This window comes from Rhinopithecus bieti, unplaced genomic scaffold (assembly GCF_001698545.2).
Source record: "Rhinopithecus bieti isolate Rb0 unplaced genomic scaffold, ASM169854v2 scaffold_2723, whole genome shotgun sequence".
Taxonomy (NCBI): domain Eukaryota; kingdom Metazoa; phylum Chordata; class Mammalia; order Primates; family Cercopithecidae; genus Rhinopithecus; species Rhinopithecus bieti.
Genome location: NW_016804119.1, coordinates 2,991,436 through 3,011,999, shown reverse-complemented (window position 1 = coordinate 3,011,999; position 20,564 = coordinate 2,991,436). Strand labels below are relative to the sequence as shown.

The following is a 20,564-nucleotide window of genomic DNA, read 5'->3' as shown; positions in this document are numbered from 1 at the left end:
TTCTTTTTATTAACAGGAATCTGTCTTCCTGACCTAAGTATTATTTCCATGTTGAAGCAAAGGAGAGAGCCCTTGATTCTGCAGAGTGAAGTTAAAATAGTAAAAAATCCAGATGGAAGGGAGTGTGTCAGAAGCGCGAACACAGGTAAGAGCTCTGATGGGCAGTGTGGAAGCCATAGTTTTTATTTTTTTATTTTTGAGCCAGGGTGTTCCACTATCACCCAGGCTGTAGTACAGTGGCAGTCATAGCTCACTGCAGCCTCAAACTCCTGGACTCAAGCAATCCTCCTGCCTTGGCCTCCCAAAGTTGTAGATTGTAGATTACAGATTACAGCCACTGCACCTTGCAAAGCCGTATTATTATTTTTTTTATTTTTATTTTTTGAGACGTTGTCTCGCTGTGTTGCCCAGGCTGGAGTGCAGTGGTGTGATCTCGGCTCACTGCAACTTCCGCCTCCCAGGTTCAAGCAATTCTCCTGCTTCAGCCTCCCCAGTAGCTGGGATTACAGGCATGTGTCACCACACCCAGCTAATTTTTGTACTTGTAGTAAGGACGCAGTTTCACCATGTTGGACAGGCTGTTCTCAAACTCCTGACCTCAAGTGATCTGCCTGCCTCAGTCTCCCAAAGTCCTGGGATTACAGACGTGAGCCACCACTCCCAGCCCATACTAACTCTTAAAGAGTGTGTGGGAAACTCTCCCCAGGTGGGACGTTCTGTGAGAAAAGAAAAGTTTAAATCCTAGGCATTCTGAATGGAAATATTCTTTGCTCTCTCTTGTCATTCAGCTCTACAAACGTGTAATAGTTTCATCTTTTCACCTGTGAGTAGTGTTCCAGCCCAGAGACAAAAGCAAAGTCTTTATCATGATGGACAGCACCCTGTCATGTGGCTTCTATGAACTTTGGTTCCATGATTCTGAAGAACACAGGGAGCATTGTTGCCACGGGTCTCTTTCGCCTGTGGTCTTTCTTTCTGTGCTTGATTCCATCTGATGCTCAGTTTCTGTCCCTATAGGTCCAAGCTGAGGTCTTCAGAGACCTACCCCCTTGACCTATTCGTGGTCCACCCCATTTCCTGTACTGGGAAGACATAATCAGGAAATGGGAAAACACAAGCTACTCTTTTTTGCATCTGGGTCCTGGAAACTACAGGTGCCTCTAGCCCCCTCTGCCTGTTCAGGTCTGTTTGAGATGGGAAAAAGCCAGTGATTTTCCTATTCTCACATGCCACTCAGCACAGAACATTTCACTTCTGGTCACCAAAATATGTGGGGATTTCTCCCCGTCAACAAATAATTTTTCTTTTTTTTTCTTTTTTCTTTTTTTTTTTTTTGAGACGGAGTCTCGCTCTGTCACCCAGGCTGGAGTGCAGTGGCCGGATCTCAGCTCACTGCAAGCTCCGCCTCCGGGGTTTACGCCACTCTCCTGCCTCAGCCTCCCAAGTAGCTGGGACTACAGGCGCCTGCCAACTCGCCCGGCTAGTTTTTTGTATTTTTTAGTAGAGACGGGGTTTTGCCGTGTTAGCCAGGATGGTCTCGATCTCCTGACCTCGCGATCCACCCGTCTCGGCCTCCCAAAGTTCTGGGATTACAGGCTTGAGCCACCGCGCCCGGCCAACAAATAATTTTTCACTCGATCTTTACTGGGTTTTCTATAATTCGTTTCTAACACTATCTACCTGGAGTTAGAATCAGATCCCACAGGCTAAGAGTCGCCCACCTCAGCCACCACTTGCTAGTAGTAGGTTGTCACCTTTCCGTCTGACCAACCAGCTGTAAGTTGGGTTCCCTCAGCCCCCTTCTTGGGTTGATTACTTTGCTAGGGTGGCTCACAGAACTCAGTAAAACACTTCGTTAGGTTCATTGGTTCATGATGAAGTATGTTTTTAAGGATACAGATGGACAGCCAGATGAGGAGATTCACAGGGCAAGGCACATGGGAAGTGGGCCACCCTCCAGGCACCTGCATGTCTTCAGCATTTGGAAGCTCATAACCCCATAGTTCAGGGATCTTTATGGAGGCTTCATCACATAGGCGTGATTGATATTAACTCAATCTCCAGCCCCTCTCCTAGAAGATAGTGGGTGAGGCTGAAGTTTCATGCTTCTAAGTATGTCCTGGTCTTTCTGGTGATCAGCCCCATCCAGGAACCCACAAAAGTTGCCTCATTAGAGCAGATCACACTCACACCACCCAGGACATCCCAAGGTCTTTGGAGCTCTGTGTCAGGAACCGGGGAATAGACCAATGTATGCATTTCTTCTTATTCCACAAGGTCCCTCAGCCATTCTTCAGTTGTGCTTCATCCACACTTTACTGGTGTGTGTCACAGGGGAGTAGGTGGCTCTTCTGAGATGGTTACTCAGCTGAGTGGGAAAGACAGTCGACAGAAAGACCCCGTGTTGGATCCCTAGATCCTCGTGGGGAGCATGGCACAAAATAGCCACCAGAGATGCCTGTGGTTTTAACACTACCGTCATTTGTTCAAACCACTGTTACTTTCATCTTGTACCTTTCCATGTATTATAAATCAACTTGGTTTTTGTATATTTAATTAGCAGTTCCATATTTCATAGAATACTCTTTGTGTTTATTATTTTGTATCTGTGGGGCTATAGTATCAGGGAATGGCCATTGGTTTATAAAATTTTGAGTGTTTTTTTTTTTTTTTATGGCACAGGATATGCCTCAGCAGGAGATTCTCTAAAATCTATAGACACTCCAGAAATGTCTGAATGGGAGTTTAAATATTTGTTTTCCTTTGTTTTACCTGACTTAGTAGCTACTATTAAACAGCACTTTTGCCAATTAAATTTGTTACAGTGTATAATATGGACATTTTTCGTATCTTAAGAATATGCTCTTTTAAAGTTATTGCCATCTGAATCTCAGAAATACCATTGCATTGACTTGCCATAATTTGTTATTTAAGACTGAGGGGCAAAACTCAAACCATATCTTCCTCTGTCTGGTCTTGCACCACACAACAATAAACACAGAAAACGTATGTGACCAAATGTGAGTTTTCTTCCACCAATAAGCAGTCAGTTCTGCAGCGGATACTCACTGGGTTTCCTTGGATTCGATTCTGATGCTGTGTACCTGGAGAGCGCATCACATCCCACAGGTTGAGGGCTCGGTCTCCAATACTGCCCCCTTTCAGACACTGGTCATAAGTCCAGGCCTCTGCAACTTCCGACCAACCAGCTTCAAAAGTTGGGGTTCCCATTGCTCCCTCTTTGGGTTTGATGGATTTGCTAGAGTGGTTCACAGAACTCATGGTAATACATACTTAACATTTACAGGGTTTATTATACAGAGTATTTTAAAGGATCCAGGCCCGGCGTGGTGGCTCACATCTGTAACCCAAGAATTTTTTGAGGCTGAGGTGGGCGGATTGCTTGATCCCAGGAGTTTGAGACCAGCAACATAAGGAGACCTTATTTCTACAAAAAATTTAAAAATTAGCCAGGCATGGTAGTGCATACCTTTTAGTCCCAGCTAGGCAGGAGGATGCTTGAGCCCAGGAGTTTAAGGCTGCAGTGAGCTGTGATCACGCCACTGCACTGCAGCCTGGATAACACAGAGCAAGACCTTATTCTAAGGAGATAGAGAAGGATAAATTAACAGATGGAAAGATCACAGGGTCAGGTCTGGGAGGGTCCCCAGCACAAGAGCTTTATGCATATATTATACTATTACTAATGTCTATACAACTGCTCTTAAATGTCTTATTTGCTCTAAGAGACTCATCCCTCCTTTTTCTGAGAAGCTTTCAGTTTCTGTTCTATTTTCTCTGCCCTTAATCTTTCTCAAAGTCACCCATAATCCTCCCGAGTCTTGCAGATTCCCCACTGCTCCAATGCATCACATCACCCCTTGTGTTTTCAGCTCTCACAATGTGACATACAAAGTATGCGGATACTTCTTCCAATGTCTGAGTTGGGTGAGGCAGATTCTAGTCCCTGTACCAGACTGTAAACATGCCAGAATCATGGGTTCATGTTCTACTCTTTCTTCTTTTCTAGGGAGGAGCTGTATATTGGGAAGCAATGCAGAAAACAAGCCTATTAAAAATCAACTTGGATTTACCCTTGAGTCACGTCTGTCTGAATTGCAGCTGTTTCAAGCTGGAAGGAAAATTTATAGAAGTAACCAAGTTGAAAAGTTTACAAACCATTGTTCCTCAGTTTCACCACTTCAACAAATTTCTTCTAGTTTCACGACACACATTTTTAATAAATATAGGAATGATTTTGTTGATTTCCCATTACTCCCACAAGAAGAGAAAGCATACATTAGAGGAAAATCTTATGAATGTAGTGAAGATGGTGAAGTTTTTAGAGCCCCTGCAAGCCTTATTAACCATCAAGTAATCCATACTGCAGAGAAACCTTACAAATGTACTGAATGTGGCAAGGTCTTCAGTCGCAATTCACATCTTGTAGAACATTGGAGGATTCATACTGGACAGAAGCCTTACAAATGTAGTGAATGTGACAAGGTGTTTAATCGCAATTCAAACCTTGCACGACATCAAAGAATTCATACTGGAGAGAAGCCTCACAAATGTAACGAATGTGGCAAAGCATTTAGAGAGTGTTCAGGGCTTACTACCCATCTTGTAATCCATACTGGAGAGAAACCTTACAAATGTAATGAGTGTGGCAAGAACTTCAGACACAAATTTTCTCTAACCAATCATCAGAGAAGTCACACGGCAGAAAAACCTTACAAATGTAATGAATGTGGCAAGGTCTTTAGTCTGCTTTCATACCTTGCACAGCATCAAATAATTCATAGTACAGAGAAGCCCTACAAATGTAACGAATGTGGAAGAGCGTTTCGCAAGCGTCCGGGTCTTATGGCCCATCTTCTAACCCACACTGGGGAGAAACCTTACAAATGTAATGAATGTGACAAAGTCTTTGGGCGCAAATTATACCTAACCAACCATCAAAGAATTCATACTGGAGAGAGACCTTACAGGTGCAATGCCTGTGGCAAGGTCTTCAATCAAAATCCACACCTTTCACGCCATCGGAAAATTCATGCTGGAGAGAATTCACTGCGTACCTTACAGATGCAATGAATGTGGCAAAGTCTTTAGTTACAGTTCATACCTAGCACAACGTTGGAGGACTCAGGAGAAAAACCTTACAACTATCATAAATGTGGCAAAGAATTTAGTTTGCCTTCAAGCCTCATCACCCATCTGTTGATCCATGTTGAAAGGAAACCTTACAAATGTAAAGTTAATAACATATATATATATACACACACACACACACACACAAATAATCGATAGAGAAGAGTTATATCAGAATAGAGAATTTAATGAAAACTACCAGTATAGCATATCCTTAAGTAGGATTCACATTTAACTGCTGGCACTATAATTTGTAACTCTTTGGTTGATTTAGAATGTACGTACATACTTCTCATGTTTTAAGTAACAAAGTTTCAAGTTTTTTTTTTTCTTTTCTTTCCCTTTTCTTTTTTTTTTAGACCAAGTCTCGCTGTATCACCGAGGCTGGAGTGCAGTGGCACAATCTTGACTCACTGCAACCTCTGCCTCCCGGGTTCAAGCGATTCTCCCGCCTCAGCCTCTTCAGTAGCTGGGATTACAGGCATGTGCCACTACTGCCCAACTAAGTTTTGTATTTTTAGTAGAGACGGGGTTTCCCCATGTTGGCCAGGCTGGTCTCAAACTCTTGACCTCAAGTGATCCACTGGCCTTGGCCTCCCAAAGTGCTGGGATTACAGGTGTGAGCCACAGCGCCTTGGCCTTGTTTAAATTTTTCTTAGTGGGAATGAATCACATCCTTTCTACCAACATTGTTTAATCTTACCTCAGGAGGATACTTCATAGTAGAGAATAATGTCCCATTAGGATTTTAAGGTTGAAGCAGCCAGAACAATGTGTGTGTGTGTGAGAGAGAGACAAAACAACATACGCTTTTGGGTGCATATAGTTAGGTAAGTATGATTTTCAGTAATTACACTTGGTACTTGAGTTAGTCTCTGTGTACTCTGGTGAAGGATGCTTATGTGGGTAAAGTCAAAATCACTTTGTGAATAGCAGTGCAGTGTCAGCCTTGTACACCCTCAAATGTGTATCACTGTTAATGAGTATGCCCTGTATTATGTTTCTATATGCCTCTTTCTTGTCTGCCAAATAAGACCTATGGCATGTACTTTCATTTTCATGCAGCAAAAATAAATAGTAATATGACAAATATTAGGAAATAGAAAGTGGGGCCGGGCGCGGTGGCTTACGCCTATAATCCCAGCACTTTGGGAGGCAGAGGCAGGTGGATTACCTGAGATCGGGAGTTTGAGACTAGCCTGACCAACATGGAGAAACCCTGTCTCTACTAAAAATACAAAATTAGCCGGGTGTGGTGGCACATGCCTGTAATCCCAGCTACTTGGGAGACTGAGGCAGGAGAATCACTTGAACCTGGGAGGCGGAGGTTGCAGTGAGACGAGATCGTGCCATTGCACTCCAGCCTGGGCAACAAGAGCGAAACTCTGTCTCAAAAAAAATAAAAATAAAAAAAGAAAGTATGAGTTGAAGGTAAAAATACTGTAACATGGTCAGGTGTGGTGGCTCACGCCTGTAATTTCACCGCTTTGAGAGGCTGAGTTGGGCGGATCATGAGGTCAGCAGATCGAGACCATCCTGGCCAACATGGTGAAACCCCATCTCTACTAAAAATACAAAAAAAAAAAATTAGCTGGGCATGGTGGTGTGCACCTGTAATCCTAGCTACTTGGGAGGCTGAGGCAGGAGAATCACTTGAACCTGGGAGGCAGAGGTTGCAGTGAACTGAGATTGCACCACTGCACTCCAGCCTGGCGACAGAGCAAGGCTCTGTCTCAAAAACAAACAATACTGTAACAATTTCTTTTTGTACTTGCAGTGTTCAGTGACACCATTTGAAAACATTAGTGTTCATCCATTTTCTTTTAAGTCGAAGCACACAGGAAATTTTGTTTTGGTACATTAACTAGAAACTTCATATAGTCACCATCACAACTTTTTTGGTAATTTGAATTTTTGACTACTTTTCTGGAACTTGTTTGAAGTCCCCCTAAGGTTTGGCTTGGATCTTGAGAATGATGATCCCATACACTGATATGGTTTGAGAGTGTTTTATTATATAATGAGGCTTTGTGGGGGAAAGCAGGGTGTACTTTTCCAGCTGGTCCAAAAGTAGCGTCAGAGAACTGGGATAGGTGATGGGCTTGGGGTGTCATGATTGCTAAAGGGTAGGGCTGGGGCGGGGGTACCCCCTTGTGGTTTGAACTTCCAGTTGGTTCCAAAGGAGTGAGCACTGAGGCTTTATTATCAGTTGACCAGATGGGCAGAATAGGAAGAGGGAGTGCAGAGGTGTAAAAGGCGTTAGTGTTCCGACATCACAAAATGCAGTCAACTCTAGTACAACACTGAGTGCTTCCTCTGGAAACTCCTGCCATCTTGGTTAGGAAAGACCCCCAGTTTTCTTCATGGTAATATCTTACTATATTCCTTTTATGGATACAGATACGGATCTCATTGCACAATATGATTGTTGAAAATGCTTGTGAAGGCCGGGCGCGGTGGCTCAAGCCTGTAATCCCAGCACTTTGGGAGGCCGAGACGGGTGGATCACGAGGTCAGGAGATCGAGACCATCCTGGCTAACACGGTGAAACCCCGTCTCTACTAAAAAATACAAAAAACTAGCTGGGCGAGGTAGCGGGCGCCTGTAGTCCCAGCTACTCGGGAGGCTGAGGCAGGAGAATGGCGTAAACCCGGGAGGCGGAGCTTGCAGTGAGCTGAGATCCGGCCACTGCACTCCAGCCTGGGCGACAGAGCAAGACTCCGTCCAAAAAAAAAAAAAAAAAAAAAAAGCTTGTGAAATAGAGTTTAGTAAAATTGCCTAAGGTTTTGTTTTCGTTTTGTTTTACAGTAGTTCAATGAAAATTATTGTGGGGAAGTGTTTATAATAAATATAACACCATATAATTTCATAATATCTACAATAAATATGACATAATTTTGTAATGTATTACACAATAACAATTTTGTCATTTATTATATGATAAATATAATTTTACTACAAGAGCATTTTTCCAAAAGCTATGGATATGTCATTTTCAGATTATGGTATTATGCAATATATTCCAGGGTTCATTTTCAATTGTAATAAAATTATATTTTTTGTATACATATATATTTTCACATTTTTTTTCTACATTGCCTCCAAATTCTATGTTTAATACATTTCTTCTCTGTTTTGCTCTGCTGAAAACTTTAGGGGACAAATAAATGAGGGTGCTGTTTGGAGACAAAATTTTGTGACATGAGACTGGGCATGGTGGCATGCACCTGTAGTCCCAGCTACTTGGGAGGCTGAGGTGGGAGGATCACTTGATCCCAGGAGGTCGAGGCTGCAGTTAGTGAGCTGTGATTGTGCTACTGCACTTCAGCCTGGGCGACAGAGGGAGACCGTCTCAAAAAAAAAAAGTTGTGACATGAGTATGTCCATAAGACAATGGCAGGTATACACTAGGATTAATATGAAAAAGAAAACACTTGGCCAGGTGCAGTGGCTCACGCCTGTAATCCCAGCACTTTGGGAGGCCGAAGCAGGCGGATCAGGAGGTCAGGAGTTCAAGACCAGCCTGGCCAACATGGAAAAACCCCGTCTCTATTAAAAATACAAGACAGCCCGGCGTGGTGGCGGGAGCCTGTAATCCCAGCTACTCAGGAGGCTGAGAGGCAGGATAATCGCTTGAACCCGGGGGGCGGAGGTTGCAGTGAGCCAAGATCGCGCCACTTCAGCCTGGGCAAAAGAGCGAAACTCTGTCTCAAAAAAAAAAAAAAAGGAAATTACACATTCCGCCCTGGAAGGGTTTTGCATTTCAAATTTTAATTTGCATCCCCTTCACAAACAATTCCAGAGCTTTAAAATTCTAAAAACTACCGTTTATTCATTTATATTTATTTATTTCCAATTTATGTATGATTATGTATTCATTTATTTATTAGGCGCAAGGTTTCTCTCAGCCGCCCGTGCAGCGGCCCGACCTCGGCGCCCTGTAGCCTCCACCACATGGGCTCCAAGAGAGCCTCCTGCCTCAGCATCCGGGTATCTAGGACCACATGCGAGCGCCCCTACGGGGGTCGTTTTAAAATTCATTTTAATAGCAGGAATTTTCGTGGATCTAATCATCAACAGATTTTGCCTCTGCGGAGGCACTGTTTCCAGATAGCTGAGCTGCTTCAGTCACCAAGGCAGGACTCGCCTCCAAAACGACAGGAGCTACGAGCTAGGCGGAGGGAAGCGCAGGCCCCGCCCAATTCCACCCCGGTCTGGCCTCTCAGCTGGGCGCGCAGTTTCCTGGAGACCCGGAAGCAGACCTGGAGTGACAGTCATGCTGCGGCGTGTGAGTTTCCTTTTGTTTAGATTAAATCTGGGATGCTGAGTCCCCTGCGCTTCCGTACCCGGCATCTCAGGGGTCTCACAGACCTTGAAATCTCGGCACCGCTCCCTCCACCCCGAGTAAACTCAGACGTTCTAATGAGAGTCCGGCGGTCGCTTCCCTGAGTGTTAAAGTTGCTCGGAGGCTAGTCCTGTCCCCGGTCTTTCACCATAGGGCCATGTAGACAGCTCCTATCGCATAGTTTTTCCGCTTCAGATCCTTCAGTGACCCCTAGACACGCCCCGCGCGGCGTCAAGTTCTCACCCGCGAGATGGATCCAAGTCTTTTCGGTCCCCCAAGCCTGGCTCTCTTTTCACAGGCCTGCCCCCTTTTCTGTGCCTTAAATGAGAAGAAATCTATCTGATGTTTACTGCTGATTGTGATGTTTCAGTCTCCCTTGGGCTTTTGCTAACACTTAAATATTTAGTGTACAAAATTATGTTTAGGTTAGTGCAAAAGTAATGGCAAAGCCGCGATCACTTTTGCACCAACCTAATATTTATGGGCCAGGGCTGGAATTCCATCTTCTCCAGAGGCTCAGGCTGGAGAATTCCTTGAGCACAAGAGTTTGAGACCACTCTGGACAACATAGTGAGACCCCCTTCTCAATTTTGAAACATATTTTCAGTGTGGGTATTTAATAGAGATTGGAATTCAAGTTTCTGTGTTTTACACGGTCTAACTTTTGAAATAGTTTAATATACAATAATGTTTATAAACTGAATTGAGCAGTTTATACATTTTTATTGTTGCAAACATGCTGAAATGCACATTAGTAAAAATAACGCTGACAGCCAGGCACAGTGGTGCACACCTGTCATTCTAGTTACTCGGAGAGGGTTATCATTTGAGGCTAGGAGTTCAAGGCTGTAGTGTGCCATGAATAAGCCACTGCACTGCAACCTGGACACCTTAAAAAACAAACAAAAAGACAAATATCTAAAAAAGAGGTCATTGAGAGACAACTCTTTCAGGTGTCATGTATATGTTTACTAGAGTATATGTGTGTGAGTGTATATATGTATATGAATAAGTGTGTATGTGATGTGTGTGCATGAGTGCACAGATGAGTAAGTCTGTTGTTTTTATCAAAGGCACATCATCAGTTTATATACATCTTATATCTTTTAACAGTTGAAATTACATCTTATATATTTTCATGACCTTAAAATTGTTCTACACTGTTATGATAATGAGTCGATGGCTGTAAGGATAGTAACCTATTATGGGGATACATGTGCGACAGTTTCTTGATTTTAATCCCGGAACTTGTTTTAACTGTACTCAATTAGGTCATTGTCTGTCAATTTACTTTTGATGCTGATCTGTTACTTTATTGTTTGATCTTTTTTTTTTCTTTTTTTGAGACGGAGTCTCTCTTCGTCACCCAGGCTGGAGTGCAGTGGCACCATCTCAGGTCACTGCAGCCTCCGCCTTCCAAGTTCAAGCGATCCTCCTGCCTTAGCCTCCCGAGTACCTGGGATTACCGGTGCCACGCCCAGCTAACTTTTATTTTTGGTAGAGACGGGGTTTCACCATGTTGGCTAGGATGGTCTTCAACTCCTGGCTTCAAATGATCCACCTGCCTTGGCCTCCCAAAGTGCTGGGATTACAGGAGTGAGCCACTGTGCCTGGCCTAATTCTTTTTTATTTTTTTTTTTATTTTTTTTTTTGAGACGGAGTCTTGCTCTGCCACCCAGGCTGAAGTGCAGTGGCCGGATCTCAGCTCACTGCAAGCTCCGCCTCCCGGGTTTACGCCATTCTCCTGCCTCAGCCTCCCGAGTAGCTGGGACTACAGGCGCCCGCCTCGTCGCCCGGCTAGTTTTTTGTATTTTTTAGTAGAGACGGGGTTTCACCGTATTAGCCAGGATGGTCTCGATATCCTGACCTCGTGATCCGCCCGTCTCGGCCTCCCAAAGTGCTGGGATTACAGGCTTGAGCCACCGCGCCCGGCCGCCTGGCCTAATTCTTAAGGTTTGATTCTAATGCCCAGACACCTGGATCTGGTGCTTACCCTGTCATTTTTAGCCTTCACACCTGGGGCAAGTTTCTTAGCATGTCTGTGAAAGAGTTGTCTCTTCAGTAGGATGGGAACAGATTGTTCTTTCATGGGCTTTTGTTGTAATAGCAGTTAGTACATGTAAAACATTTAGAATATGCCAGGTGAGGTGGCTCACGCCTGTAATCCCAGCACTTTGGGAGGCCAAGGCAGGTGGATCACAAGGTCAGGAGATCGAGACCATCCTGGCTAACACAGTGAAACCCCGTCTCTACTAAAAATACAAAAAATTAGCCAGGCGGGGTGGCGGGCACCTGTACTCCCAGCTACTCGGGAGGCTGAGGTAGGAGAATGGCGTGAACCCAGGGGGCGGAGCTTTCACTGAGCCGAGATCTCGCCACTGCACTCCAGCCTGGGTGACAGAGCAAGACACTGTCTAAAAAAACAAAAACATTTAAAATAGTTCCTGTCACATGGGAAGTGTTCAAAAGCTTCATCCTGGCTGTGCTTGGTGGCTCATACTTGTAATCCCAGCACTTTGAGAGGCCGAGGTGGGTGGATTGCTTGAGGTCAGGAGTTCGAGACCAGCCTCACCAACATAGTGAAACCCTGTCTCTACTAAAAATACAAAAATTAGTTGGGCATGGTGGTGGGTGCCTGTAGTCCCAGCTACTCTGGAGGCTCAGGCAGGAGAATCACTTGAACCTGGGAGGCAGATGTTGCAGTGAGCCAAGATTGTGCCACTGCACTCCAGCCTGGGCAACAAAGTGAGACTCTGTCTGAAAAATATATATATGTAGTATCTGACACTTCTGTAGAAATAACTGTGGGTTAATTTTTGTATTTCTTGTATTGTCCACAAAATTAGAAATCTATACTAATTTAGGGCTGGGCGCGGTGGCTCAAGCCTGTAATCCCAGCACTTTGGGAGGCCGAGGCGGGCGGATCACAAGGTCAGGAGATCGAGACCATCCTGGCTAACACGGTGAAACCCCGTCTCTACTAAAAAATACAAAAAACTAGCCGGGTGAGGTGGCGGGCGCCTGTAGTCCCAGCTACTCGGGAGGCTGAGGCAGGAGAATGGCGTGAACCCGGGAGGCGGAGCTTATCCGGCCACTGCACTCCAGCCTGGGCGACAGAGCGAGACTCTGTCTCAGAAAAAAAAAAAAAAAAGAAATCTATACTAATTTAAAGAATATCATAACTTCTAATAGAGAGTATAATAAAACACAATTAGAAACACATAACTAGCTAAAAAATACCTTAATGTGGATTTGTCAAAACATTCACTTCAATCAAGTCAGTCCTTAACAACTGTCTTCTCGTTTTGTGATGATACCCTGTTGGTGAAATGTGTTTTTCATTTTAGGGACACTTGACATTCAGGGATGTGGCCATAGAATTCTCTCAGGAGGAGTGGAAATGCCTGGACCCTGCTCAGAGGACTTTATACAGGGAAGTGATGTTGGAGAACTACAGGAACCTGGTCTTCCTAGGTGAGGATAATGTCCCTCCAGAAGTCAGGATCTGCCCTGGTGTATTTTTGCATTTTGTTATGTGCCTCTTTAGCATCTTAGGAGTCAATGTACTGCTTGACTGAGATTAAAATCCTGATGACTCAGAAATGAAAACCTCCATAATGCTTTATAATGCTGTATTTTTCAGAAACAATAAGCTCTATAATGTTTTCTGGACTTAACTGCTTTCTTCAAACATTCTGCCCCCTTCATGATTCATCATTGAGTGGTACCAGGGCTTAAGTTTGCATCAAACCTTCTGACAGACTTAAGATATCCAGTTGTCTGTCATCCACCCCTGTGCTTATGATTCATTAGTTCTTGCAAGAGAGCTTGATGTCTGCATGTTACAATGTTCCGTCAGCATTCAGAAGGAAGCAGTGGATGAATTTATGTGAAATACTGTTCTTTTTTTTGTATGTTTGTTTGTTTGAGACAGAGTCTCGCTGGGTTGCCAGGCTGGAGTGGAGTGGCAGGATCTTGGCTCACTGCAACCTCCGCCTCCCGGGTTCAAGTGATTCTCCTGCCTCCATCTCCCGAGTAGCTAGGACTACAGGTGCGCGTCACCGCGCCTGGCTAATTTTTGTATTTTTAGTAGAGGCGGAGTTTCACCATATTGGTCAGGCTAGTCTTGAACTCTTGACCTCATGATCTGCCTGTCTTGGCCTCCCAAAGTGCTGGGGTTACAGGCATGAGCCACCATGCCCGGCAAAATACTATTCTTGATCCGTTTATAGTATCATCTCTCCTACCTAGACATGGGGCTTGGATTTTGGAGATGCCACAACACACATTTATTCTTTATTTTTCTTTTTATAAATAGGAATCTGTCTTCCTGACCTGAGTATTATCTCCATGTTGGAGCAAAGGAGAGATCCCCGGAATCTGCAGAGTGAAGTGAAAATAGCAAACAATCCAGATGGCAGGGAATGCATCAAAGGTGTGAACACAGGTAAGAGCTTGGAAGGGCAGAGTGGCAGCCCCATAATTTTTTTTTTTTTTTAAACAGGGGCTTGCTCTGTCACCCATGCTGTCGTACAGTGGCAGTTGTGGCTCAACTCATAGCCTCACATTCCTGGATTCAAGTGATCCTCCTCCTTCTGCTTCCCAAAGTGGTGGGATTATAAGCATGAGCCACTGCACCCTGCAGAACCACACTTTGAGAATCTGTTTGGGAGCTCTCTGCAAGTAGGAGAATTCTTTGGGAAAATAAAAGTTTAAATCCTGTGAGTTCTGATTGGAGTTTGTTTTGTTTTGTTTTTTTGAGACAAGTTCTTGCTCTGTTGCCTAGGCTGGAGTGTAGTGGTGCTGTGATCATGGCTCACTGTACCCTCAGTCTTTGGACTCATATGATCTTCTTGTCTCTGCCTGCCAAGTCGCTGGGACTATACGCACGTGCCACTGCACCTCGCTAATTTTTAAAAATGTTTTGTGGAGATGAGGTCTCACTATGTTGCCCAGACTTGTCTCGAACTCCTGACCTCAAGTATTCCTCCTAGCTGGCCTGCCAAAGTGCTGGGATTGTAGGCATGACCCACCATGCCTGGCATAGGAGGGAAATTTTTCTTGGCCCCCTCTTACGGATTTGTTCTTTGTTTTGGTTTCTTGGATTTTGGGTTTTCTTTTTTTTGGAGACAGAATCTTACTCTGTCACCCAAGCTGGTATTGTGATTTAAAATTTTTTAAATTTTAAATTTATTTTTATGAAATTTTTTTATTGTGAGACAGAGTCTTGCTCTGTCGTCCAGGCTGGAATGCAGTGGCACGATCTTGGCTCACTGCAACCTCTGCCTCTTGGGTTCGAGCCATTCTCGTGCCTTAGCCTCCCAAGTAGCTGGAATTACAGGCATGCACCACCAAGCCTGGCTAAATTTTTTCTGTATTTTTAGTAGAAATAGGGTCTTGAACTCCTGGCCTCAAGTGATCCACCCACCTTGGCCTCTTAAAGTGTGGGATTAAAGCATGAGCCACTGCTCCTGGCCATATTACCATTATTTATTTCAGTAGGTTTTTGGGGAACAAGTGGTGTTTGGTTACATGGATAAGTTCTTTAGTGGTGATTTCTGAGATTTTGGTGCACCCATCACCCGAGCATTGTACACTGTATTCAATGTATAGTCTTTTATCCCTCACCTCCCACCCTTTTCCCTGAGACCTCAAAGTCCATTGTATCATTTCACACCTTTGCATCCTCCTAGTTTAACTCCCACTTTTGAGTGAGAACATACAATGTTTGGTTTTCCATTCCTGAGTTAGTTCACTTAGAATAATGGTCTTCAATTCTGTCCAGGTTGCTGCAAATGCCATTATTTCCTTCCTTTTTATGACTGAGTAGTATTCCATATTATATGTATACCACATTTTCTTTATCCACTTGTTGATGGGCATTTGAGCTGGTTCTCTGTTTTTGCACTTGTGAATTGTGCTGCTATAAACATGCGTGTGCAAGTGTCTCTTATGTATAATGACTTCTTTTCCTCTGGGTAGATACCAGGAGTGGTTTTCCTGGATCGAATGATAGATCTACTTTTAGACCTTAAAGGAATCTCCAGACTGTTTTCCATAGTGGTTGTACTGGTTTCCATTCCCGCCAGCAGTGTAGAGTGGTCCCTGTTCGTCACATCCACGCCAATATGTATTATTTATGTATTACGGCCATTCTTGCAGGAGTAAGATGGTATTGCATTGTAGTTTTAATTTGCATTTCTCTGATAATTGGTGATGTTGAGTCTTTCTTCATCTGTTTCTTGGTCATTTCTGTATCTTCTTTTGACAACTGTCTATTCATGTCCTTAGCCCACTTTTTGATAGGAGTGTTTGTTTTTTTCTTGCTGATTTGTTTGAGTTCCTTGTAGATTCTGGGTATTAGTCCTTTGTCAGATACATAGTGTGTGAAGATTTTCTCCCACTCTATGGGTTGTCTGTTTACTCTGCTGATTATTTCTTTTGCTGTGTCAAAGGCAAAGTCTTTATCATGATGGACAGCACCCTCTCATATGGCTTATGAGAATTCTTTGATGCCATCATTCTGAAGGACACAGGGAGGGCTGTGTCAGAGGGGTCTATTTTCTCTGTGGTCTCTGTTTCTGTCATGATTTTATCTAATGCTAAGTTTATACATCAAACCTGAGGTATGCGTAGACCAGCCTCCTTGACCTATGTATGATCCACACAATATCCTATACTAGGAAGACCTAATCAGGAGATAAGAAAACATTGGCGGCTCTGTTTTTTGTGTGTGGGGCTCACAAATAGCATGAAGGCATCTCAGCCCCTCTTTGCCTCTTCAGGTCTTGCAGGGATAGGGAAAATCCAGTGTTTTTCTTACTCTCAAATGCTACTCAGCAGAGAACGCTTCACTTCTGGTCAACCCAATGGGTGGAGATTTCTCCCCACCAACAACTAGTTTTTCAGTGGCCATCTAATAGTTTTCTGTGATTCCTTTCTGATATTATCGATCTGGAATTAGAGTCAGATCCCATAGGCAAAGGGTTGAGTTCCCAAAGCTGTCCCCTACCTCAGCCACCAATCACAGGTAGTAGGTTGTCATCTTTCCTTCTTACCAACCAGCTACAGGTTGGGGTTCCCTCAAGCCCCTTGTTGGGTTTGATTACTTGGCTAGAGTGGCTCACAGAACTCAGTAAAACACATTCTTATGCTCATTGGTTCACACTGAAGGGTGTTTTGAAGGATACAGATGAACAGCTGGATGAAGAGATGCACAGGGGGAGGCATGTGGGAAGATTCACTGGGTGCGCCACCCTCCAGGCACCTGCGTGTGTCACCATTTAGAAGATCTCATGACCCCAAAGTTCAGGGGTGGTTTTTATTTTGAGACGGCGTCTTGCCCTATCACCCAGGCTAGAGTGAAGTGGCACAATCTCAGCTCACTGCAATCTCCGCCTCCCGGTTCAAGTGATTCTCTTAGTTCAGGGATTTTTTATGGAGGCTTCATCACATAGGCGTGACTGATATTAACTCAGTCTCTAGCCCCTCTTCCCTTCCTAGAGGATAGTGGATGGGGCTGACACTTTGATGCCTGTAATCATGGCCTGGTCTTTCTGATGGTCAACCCAGTCTAGGGAACCTACAGAGGTTGCCTCATTAGAACAAATCACGTTCCTCTCACCTAGAACATCCCAAGAAGTTAGGAGCTCTGTGTCAGAAACCAATGAAGAGACCAACATATGCATTTCTTCTTCTTTTACAAGGTTCCTTAGCCGTTCTTCAGTTGTGCTTTGTCCATACTTTATTGGTGTGTGTAACAGGAGTAGGTGGCTCTTCTGAGATTTTTACTCAGCAGAATGGGAAAGACAGTTGACTGAAAGATCCTTTAGGCCTGGGGGCGGTATCTCATGCCTGTAATCCCAGCACTTTGGGAGGCTGAGGCGGGCGGATCAGAAGGTCAGGAGATCGAAACCATCCTGGCCAATATGGTGAAACCCCATCTCTACTAATAATATAAAACAAAATTAGCTGGGCATGGTGGTATGTGCCTGTGGTCCCAGCTATTAGGGTGGCTGAGGCAGGAGAATCACTTGAACCCGGGAGGTAGAGGTTGCAGTGAGCCAAGATTGTGCCACTGCACTCCAGCCTGGTGACAGAGTGAGACTCCGTCTCAAAAAAAAAAAAAAAAAAAAAAAAGATCCTTTATTGAATATCTGAGTCCTTGTGAGAGAACAGCTCACTGGAATGATACCTCTTTAAGACAGTAGTCTTAAAACCACTGCTGATTTTATTTTGGGCTTTTGCATATATTAGAAATGAACTTGGGGCTGGGCACGGTGGCTCATACCTGTAATCCTAGCACTTTGGGAGGCTGAGGTAGGTGGATTGCTTGAGCCCAGGAGTTTGAGACCATCCTGAGTAACACTGTAAGACCTTGTCTCTACAAAACATGTGAAAATTAGCTGGCTGTGGTGGTGCACACCTGCAGTCCCAGCTACTCAGGAGGCTGAGGTGGGAGGATCACCTGAGCCCAGGAGGTCGAGGCAGCAGTGTGCTAGGATTGTGTCACTGCACTTGAGCCTTAGTTACAGAGTAAGACCCTGTCTCAGAAAAAAAAGAAGAAGAAAATGTAAAAATAAATGAACTTGACATTTCTATTTAGTCAGTGGTTCCATATGTTACTCTTTGTCTTCTTTGTTTTATATGTGTGGGGATGTTGTATCAGGGAATAGCCATTGATTTATATATTTTTGAGGACATTTCTCTTTCTTTTTTTTTTTGCCTAGGAGTTTCTCTAACACCTCTACACACTCTAGGAGTTTTGGATTGGGTAGTATAAATATTTCTTTTCCTTTCCTTTATCTGATTTAGATATTAAAGTATATTTTTGTCAATTAAGTTTATTAGAATGTATAAATTGGGAATTTAATTTTTAATTTTTTTTTTTTAATACAGTCTTGCTCCATTGCCCAGGCTGGAGTGCAGTGGCGCGATGTCAGCTCACTGCAACCTCTGCCTCCCGGGTTCAAGCAATTCTCCTTCCTCAGCCTCCCAAGTAGCTGGGATTACAGGTACCTGCCACCACACCCAGCTAACTTTTTGTATTTTTAGTAGAGACGAGGTTTTGCCATGTTGGCCAGGCTGGTCTCAAACTCCTGACCTCAGGTGATTCACCCGCCTCAGCCTCCCAAAGTGCTGGGATTACAGGTGTAAGCTACTGTACCTGGCCTCATTTTTAATTTTTTTAGAGACAGGGTTTCATTCTGCCTCCCAGGCTAGATGGCAGTGGTACAGTTTAGGTCACTGCATCCTTGACTTCCAGGGCAAAAGTGCTCTTCCCAGCTCAGCCTCCCCTGTACCTGGGATTGTTGGTTATGCCAATACATTGGTGTTGAACTGGCTTCAAACAACTGTCCCATCTCAGCCTTCCAAAATGCTGAGATTACAAGTGTGAGCCACCATACCCAACCATGAGTTTTTGATATCTCAAGAATACACTGTTTTAAAGTTGTTACCATCTTAAGCCCAGAAATACCAACACATTGACTCACCGTAAGTTGTTATTTAAGTCTGAGAGGAAGAACTCAAACTGTGTTTGATACCTGTTTGGTCTCACACCTAACAACAATAAATGCAGAAAATTTCTTTGATCAAATATGTAGGATTTTCTCCTGTAATGAGCAAGCAGTCAGTTCTGCAGTGGATTGTGCTGGATGTACTTCAATAAATTCTGACATTATGTAGTTGGAGATAGCATTGATATGGTTTGGCTCTATGTCCCCACCCAAATCTCATCTCCAATTGTAATCCCCACTTGTCATGGAGGGACCTGATAGGAGGTGTTAGATCATGGGGGTGGTTTCCCCCATGCTGTTCTCGTGATAGTGAGTGAGTTCTCATGAGATCTGATGGTTTCAGAGTGTGGCATTTCCTCCCTCACTCTCCCTCTCTCCTGCCACCATATAAGACATGCCTTGCTTCCCCTTTTACTTTTCACCATGATCGTAAGTTTCCTGAGACCTCCCCAGCCACATGGAACTGAGTCAATTAAACGTCTTTTCTTTATAAATTACCCAGTCTTTTTTTTTTTTAGACAGAGTCTCGCTCTGTTACCCAGGCCGGCGTGCAGTAGTGCAATTTCAGCTAACCACAGTCTCCGCCTCCTGGGTTCAAGCGATTCTCCTGCCTCAGCCTCCCGAGTAGCTGGGACTACAGGAGTGCGCCATCATGCCTGGTTAATTTTTGTATTTTTAATAGAGACGGGGTTTCACTATGTTGGCCAGGCTGGTCTCGAACTCCTGACCTCGTGATCTGCCCGCCTCAGCCTCCCAAAGTGCTAGGATTACAGGAATTGCCCAGTCTTGAGTATGTCTTTATAGCAGTGTGAAAACGCACTAATACAAGCATCAAATCCCACATGGTGAGCATTGAATCCACAAGACTGCCCCCACTTTAGACAGCAGTCCCAAATCTAGACCTCCCAGAACTGGCTCCAAGTTGGGTTTCCAATAACTTCCTCTTCAGGTTCAATTAATATGCTAGAACCATTCACAGAGCTCAGAGAAACATTTAAAGTTACAGGTTTATTACAAAAGGTATTTACAGATTTTTTGAGAGAGTCTCGGTCTGTTGCTGAGACTGGAGTGCAGTGGCGCGGTCTCAGCTCACTGCAACCTCTGCCTACCGGGTTTAAGCAATTCTTGTGCCTCAGCCTTGCAAGTAATTGGGATTACAGGCATCCACCACCACACCCAGCTAATTTGTGTATTTTTAGTAGAGATGGGGTTTCACCATGTTGGCCAGGCTGGTCTCAAACTCCCAACCTCAAGTAATCCGCCCGCTTCAGCCCTCAAAGTGCTGGGATTACAGGCATGAGCCACTGCACCGGCCAAAAAGCATTTTTTTTTTTTTAACAAAGGACACAAATTAATACTCAGATGGAAACATATATAGGGTGAGTTCTGGAAGGGTCTCAAACATAGGATTGTCTATCCCCTGGAGTTGGGGTGTGCCACCCTTTTAGCACTTGGATGAGTTCTTGTTCACCTTCCTGTCAGCTTCCATATGTTCAGCTTTCCAGAAGCTTTCTGAACCCAGTCCTTTTGGTGGTTTTTTTTTTTTTTTT

The 20,564-nt window shown here is 44.1% G+C and overlaps 2 protein-coding genes across 3 annotated transcripts in view; both read left to right on the top strand.

Moving 5' to 3' along the window:
* Positions 1 to 5,187, top strand: part of ZNF610 (zinc finger protein 610) — a 28,512-nt gene extending 23,325 nt beyond the window's left edge. For both annotated transcript variants that reach the window (XM_017864674.1, XM_017864676.1), the window contains 2 exons: positions 17 to 145; positions 4,031 to 5,187. In XM_017864674.1, the coding sequence (XP_017720163.1) occupies positions 17 to 145; positions 4,031 to 5,094 (1,193 nt within the window). In that variant the 3' untranslated portion in view covers positions 5,095 to 5,187. The remainder of the gene's footprint in view (positions 1 to 16; positions 146 to 4,030) is intronic.
* A 3,819-nt stretch (positions 5,188 to 9,006) lies between these two features.
* ZNF880 (zinc finger protein 880) overlaps positions 9,007 to 20,564 on the top strand; it is a 23,851-nt gene continuing 12,293 nt past the window's right edge. Inside the window, 3 exon segments of the mRNA XM_017864667.1 lie at positions 9,007 to 9,439; positions 12,844 to 12,970; positions 13,815 to 13,943. Of these exon segments, the coding sequence (XP_017720156.1) occupies positions 9,428 to 9,439; positions 12,844 to 12,970; positions 13,815 to 13,943 (268 nt within the window). The 5' untranslated portion in view covers positions 9,007 to 9,427.